Source organism: Xenopus tropicalis, chromosome 1 (assembly GCF_000004195.4).
Source record: "Xenopus tropicalis strain Nigerian chromosome 1, UCB_Xtro_10.0, whole genome shotgun sequence".
Lineage (NCBI taxonomy): Eukaryota > Metazoa > Chordata > Amphibia > Anura > Pipidae > Xenopus > Xenopus tropicalis.
In genome coordinates, this window is record NC_030677.2 from 104965826 (window position 1) to 104972640 (window position 6815).

The window sequence follows — 6815 nt, forward strand, 5'->3', positions numbered from 1 at the left end:
GGCAGCAGCAATACAGCACATATATAAAGGCTGTCTCTTTCCACTCTTCATTTGCACTGAAACTTTCAAACATTTAAAATGGGCAAGGTAAGTCAGAACCATCGGTTTTTAAATTTATTCTAAATGATACATAACCAAGATCTATCTTTTTAAAGTGGTACAGAAAGTCATATATAGAAAATGTAGGATTCTGAAAAATAGAAAACCTTGAACAAATTTTACAGTTAATCATTACCATATTGGAGCCAAAAAATAGTTTAAAAAGATGCAAAATAGCTATAAAAATATATGCAATCTGATATTGTACTAATGATAAACATATACATTCTGCTAATACTAAACTGAGACCCAAAGAGATTTTGGCTTATATGAATAGTTATAATATATATAACTATACATAGACAAGGACCACTTAAATTTTATGAAAATGGCTTACCAGCTCATTTGAGCAAACATGGGACCTTTTAAAATTTCAAAACACAAAACGAGAGCCTTACGAAGTAACTCTTATCTGCTCCACATTCAGGAGCACATTTACTAAGCAATTGTGAGATAAAGTTGGAATTTTTCTTACTTCTAGATAATTTAGAGATTTACAAGTGGGTTTTCACTAGAACTTGATTTTTTCATTATTATTCCTAGAAAAAAAATCGCGTTTTTTGAAAATAACTCCCATAATTCATGATGTATTAATGTCTAATTAACTTTTTTTTTTTAAAATGAAAATTCATCAAGTTTGATCTGGTGCGTGCAATTGAGTCCTATGGAGGCTTAGAATACTAGAGGAATATTCAGTGGCAGCCTGTCCTTGACACATTTTCAAGGACAAGTTAATCCCCTCATTGTTTTCAGTTTCACACTTTTGAAAGGGAGCTTAATAAGGGAGCTTAATCCCCTTATTGTTTTCTATTTCACACTTTTCAAGGGGAGTTAATCCCATCATAATTTTCAGTTTCACCCACTTTAAATTAAACTTAAACACATTACTATTTTAAAAGAATGCCATGCTTCTAAAATGGCTGTTGGAGCTGGGAAAAATAAAGAGGATTCATGGAAACAAATATCCATGTAAACTGGAATTTTTCAAGTTTTATCAATGCTTTCAACTTGAAAAATTTGTGATTTTCGAAAGTAAAGTCAAAATTTTCATTCAAACAATTCAAGCATTATTGTGACATATTATAAATACAGCAATGATGGAGTTTATTTGAATTTATACCATGTCGAGTTTATATATGACTTTCAAGGCTAGAAAAAAATGGATTTTAGTAAATGTGCCCCACAGTGTTGTATGTGTGGTAAATATGATCCTATGATTTAGAAAAATGTGACTGGTATCCACTAGAGTGAAATTGACATTTTTAAATAGTAAAATATACCGTTTTTACATTTGTGTCCTTTTCACTTTCCTCAAAGGGTAATCTCAGGGGATATTTAGGCCTTAAGCCATTCTATGATGCCCTACTGCATTGCTTTAATAGATCATTCAATCTGAAGAATTGTATTTTCTCTGGCCATAGGAATCTGGCAAAGCTGCCTGATCAAATGAGTGTTTGTGGGGCACCTAATAATATGTTTCATTTTCTTTTTCACCTATAATAATCTATTTTGTTGTCTTTTAAAAAATAATTATGGTAGGTAACATAATTAACAAGCTTGCTAAGATAAGAAATCACTAGGAAATATTACATATATTTCTGTATCAGTTTTTGCTTCCATTCTTTACCTCCTGACTAGCATTTATATACCTTAACTTACATTTAACAAATTTAACATATGGAAACTGCAATATTTAAAGGTACATTCCTCCATCTATTTTCATAAAACAGAAGCACAAAATAAATGTTCAGATCTTAAAGATTGTGTCTATGCCCTTATTTTATTTGTAAAATTGAATCTACAAAATCTTTCTTCAGATCTTCTTCTATGAGGACAGGAACTTCCAAGGCCGCCACTATGAGTGCGGCTCAGACTGTTCTGACCTGTCCTCATACTTCAATCGCTGCAACTCCATCAGGGTAGAGGGTGGTAACTGGATCCTCTATGAGCACCCCAGTTACAGGGGACACCAGTATTACCTCTGGCAAGGAGAATACCCAGACTTTCAGAGATGGATGGGCTTCAATGACTCCATCAGGTCCTGCCGCTTTATTCAAAATGTAAGTCGTGTAATGTTCTTATCTCCTGTAGAAGAAACTATAGGATAGTTAGTGAATTATTAATTTATGTTTTTCCACTTCTAATGAAAATTATTATGGTGATTATCCTACACAGACCCTTACAACCTAAACAAGCTAATTTAATGTAGATATAATACTATAAAAAATAAGACTGACTAAAGAAATTAAATGTTAATATTTAATATCTTAAGTTTTAAACAGCAGCTTAATATAGGACTGTTATGATGGTGACATTGCAAAAAAGAGAGGGCAATTGTAGCATTGTTCAGTATTAATGCCCACACAAAGAATGTATACATTTTAAGTAGGCAAATACATAGAAATAGGAGTTATGATTAAGTGCCCAGATTGGCACAAAATGCATAAGGCTTAGCATTTATGTGTATTCTTCAATAAAATACTTTTCTTTTTACTTTAATATTTGAGCTTCTATTCTACCTTAATTGGATTTCCGGAGTGCCTGCCTATCTCATCTATGTGCTTCAAATACATATAAATGCAAAAACAAGCTATGGAAAGGATTTTAGAGGTTATTAATAAACCATGACCATATTTTTGCATTTCCTTAAAGTACCATGGCCAATACAAAATGAGAATCTATGAAAGAGGAGACTACCAAGGGCAGATGATGGAGTTCTTTGATGACTGCCCCAATACTTATGATCGATTCCGTTTCCATGACATTCACTCCTGCAATGTGTTTGATGGCCACTGGATGTTCTATGAGGAACCCAACTACAGGGGACGTCAGTACTACCTGAGACCAGGAGAATACAGGAGATACAGTGACTGGGGAGCCTCAGGTGCAAGAATTGGATCATTTAGAAGGATTTATCACAGATTTTAAATCATTTGAAAACATAACTAAACTTTAAATAAAAATGTAATAGTTTCAAACAACTTGTTTATAAATGTTGTGCTGATTTAGTCTGCATTACACAAACACAAATATACATGTCTGGAACAAGAGAAAGCAGAAGACTTAATAATGGAAATGCTGGATGTTACTTATGAAGTTAGGCTTGCCAAAATAAGTCTGTAAACATTACTTCTTTGTCATAAAATACTATTGTCATGCTGTTTCATGAAGTACTGGGGCCTTCCTGTGCCATGAAATGCTGGGACAATGATGTGACATACATTTTTGAGGTCTCACTTGGCCAAAACATTTTTGTGACCACATGGTGTGGTCCTGTATCAATCAATATCAGGTAATCAACTTGGAGACCTTCTTCGTGTACCCTGGCACTCCAAAGAGAGAAGCTCAGTGCACAATGCTGAATGGATCGGCACCCTCTCAAACAATTCCAGAAATTAAAAAACAATGGCAATTACAAGCAGGGCAATACAATTTACAAGGGCTTGACCTGCTTATATTCTCTTTGAGTGTCATTGCTTTCTATTTTCTCAAGAAATATCAGGGTCATGCTGTATCATGAAATACTGGGGCCATGCTTTCAATTGCATACATTTCTGGAGACATTCTGTGTCAAATATTTCTGTGGCCACACTATCATGAAATGCTGGGGATCATACTGTGCCAATGTGGCAATATTAATGTACTGGTGTCCCAGTAGAAGAGGTCTTGCTTTACATGGGTATTTTTTTCTGGTGATCAGCACTTTGTGTGGTGCTTTCCATCCTTTCACCTTTTTAGCTTTTTCAACTACTGAGTTTCAACAATATATGAGATTCCACACCTTATCAGAAAAAGTTGCACCTTCACACTGATTGGTCTAAAAGCACTAAATACATTGATAGAAAGCAATAGTCTAGCAACCCATCAGTTGCATAGCTTATTTTGCAGTGCTGCAATACAACTTTAATAATACTCTGAAATATCCACATTAAATTGGTGTAGTGTTTTCCTTGAGGTACAGAAGAAGTTATATTTGAATTCTGGTTGCTCGCTTGACAAAGGGTCAATGTACTATAGACCTGAAACATTGCAGTGCTGGTCTGTGCCAATTAAACAAATAAATACATTTTAAATATATAAAGATTTCATTTTGGGGTGCTGCCCAGAATCCAGAGATTGCTTATCCTGTGTATTGAAAGCATGAGACATGAACCCAATGAAAAAAGGAACCCGATGTGATGCTGACAGCTAACTACAATATGGAAGATGTTATATGCCCAGTAAAAATGCTTGAAGTTATATGCATGCAGCTAAATAAATGACAGCCAAAAAATACAATAACAACATGGGGGTACATCTACTAATGTTTATATATTATTTTTTTCATGATTCATGTTTTTGCAATAAAACTCGAACTTTTTGTGATTTATTAAGCATCAAAACCATGAAAGCCACTACTACAAAACTTTGCCATCTAAAAGTTGTCAAGTTCATGTAGAAGTCACTAGGCAGAAAAAAATCCACCTATGGCGAAACACAGAAATTTGCCACAAATCCATGCCTGGCAAATAAATTTGCTCATCACTATAGCAAAGGGCACATTTTATTGTATGGTTTTAGTTACATTTAAATAACCCCTTGCAATCCCCAACCTCTTATAGGGGCACTGCCTCTGGCTGTCATATGAGGATCATCTGGGACTAAAGAAAGATCTTAAAACACCAATATGTGTGTTGTTAATTCTGAATGCAATCTGATTATTTTCTGTGGGGAGGTTTAAGTAAAGGCACCAAGCGTACTGAGAATTCTACTCACCATTGATATTGAATACCAAGTATAACATTCCGAAGTACCTATATATATTAGAATTTGAGATCGTTATTTTGTTTATTTGGTCTTCAATTAAAAGACTTTGACTGCTGAAAGTCTGTTGACATTTTGATGATCAACGAAAGTTGCCCTGTTTCCCGTAAAAGGCACTGAGTGCCAATAATCATCTATAATCAACTTATATACCACCGAGTGTTGGTATTAATGTTCAATCGCTCCTTGGTATTAACTACAATACGTGAAGATACCTGTATGTATTAGAACCCAGGACTGCAATCGTAATCTATATTAAGAAACACACACTCATTATATTACATCAGGTCACCTATGTGTGAATTGAAATAGTATTAGGAACGCATGCCTAAATTTATTGCGTTATAAGATATAGGGCACCAAGTTACTCATACGGATGATGGAAGGGATGGTCCTTTATGACTTATATAGAGTAATGGCACACGTATACCATCCAGTAAACTGAATCGTGTGAGTCTTCTAGATGTTTTTTTCTTCACATGACACTCTGAAACGGGCTTGGTTAATACATACCAAATAATCGGAAGATAAGGCCTTGAATGCCGCTTAGATAGTCACACGCAGGGTATTTGAAGTCTGGTGACTGTAAAATACTGATTGATACAGGTGCATTTTTATAAACATTTGTGAAAAATCAACAAATAACTTATGTGGAAACTCGTATTACACAGGCTTAAAAATAATAAAGTGGTTTTATTAATGATTTTATTAATGATTGTATTTGAAGATATATATTCATAATACGGCCACAAATCTGTGGAAATATAACTGAACCTCATACTTACCTTCCTTGGAATGACCTACGGGTTAAAAATAATGCCGATTATACTTACCGTTTCCTTTAGATCCCTGATGCAATGGAGTGATTTTTCCATGTGTGGAATTTTGTTTTGAAACAAACTGACACACACTTAGAAATTGTTTTATTTCAGTATGGATTGCTCCTTACAGTGATATTGACTTAGTCCTTAACCTGAACAGAATTCCTACAACATTGTAAAACATTAGATCCTCCTAGATACAGCTAGCCCCTATAGCAGCAAGACAGCTGGTAACAACACTACTATGTGTATGAATAAATTGGCTGATTTGAAGTGGAAACCCACATACAGGTGGTTCAGCATGGATGTTGCTGCTCTCTATTCATCCATTAATCATAAGATGGGTTTACACTCCATACAGTTTTGGTTGAACCTTGATGGTGGATTTCCATTGGAACAAAGAGATTTTATTTTAGAGGCGGTTCATTTCCTATTACATACTAATTATTTTCTCTTTGATAAGAAATTTTACCTCCAGAGGTGTGGAGCCGCGATGGGGGCTTCCTTTGCCCCCACCTACGCCAACCTGTTCATGGGCTGGTGGGAGCGGCTCCACATCTTTGGAGATAATAATCCATTTCGTAACCAGATAGTGTATTTTTATCATTATATCGATGACTGTATTGGAGTATGGGCTAGAGATGTATCTTCGTTACAACTTTTTATTGATTATTGCAATGGAGCCATTGAAGGAATTAACTTTACCCATGATACAGATCCCACAAAGATACCATTTTTGGATGTGTTATTTTCCATCAATATTGGTGTTGTAACCACTGATTTATACCGTAAGCCTATCTCACGGAATACCCATGTTCTACATGGGATGCTTTTCAAGTACAAGCTATGTCATTATGGGATAGATTTGTCCAAAGGGGTTACGATACTGAAGTAATTACATATTGAGAATATGAGAACATATTTTTGCCTCTTTATAGGTCACTGGTAAGGCCTCACCTTGAGTATGCAGTGCAGTTTTGGGCTCCAGTACTTAAGAAGGATATTAATGAGCTGGAGAGAGTGCAGAGACTGCAACTAAACTGGTAAAGGGGATGGAAGATTTAAGCTATGAGGTAAGACTGTCGAGGTTGG

At 35.1% G+C, this 6815-nt stretch overlaps 1 protein-coding gene across 1 annotated transcript; it reads left to right on the forward strand.

The window, feature by feature from the left end:
• crygdl.15 (crystallin gamma D like gene 15) lies at window positions 1–3080 on the forward strand. Its single transcript, XM_002934801.4, has 3 exons — window positions 1–87; window positions 1917–2159; window positions 2752–3080. The coding sequence occupies exons 1-3, from the start codon at window positions 79–81 to the stop codon at window positions 3025–3027; spliced, it is 528 nt and encodes a 175-aa protein (XP_002934847.2). The 5' UTR covers window positions 1–78; the 3' UTR covers window positions 3028–3080.
• Window positions 3081–6815: the final 3735 nt, after the last annotated feature.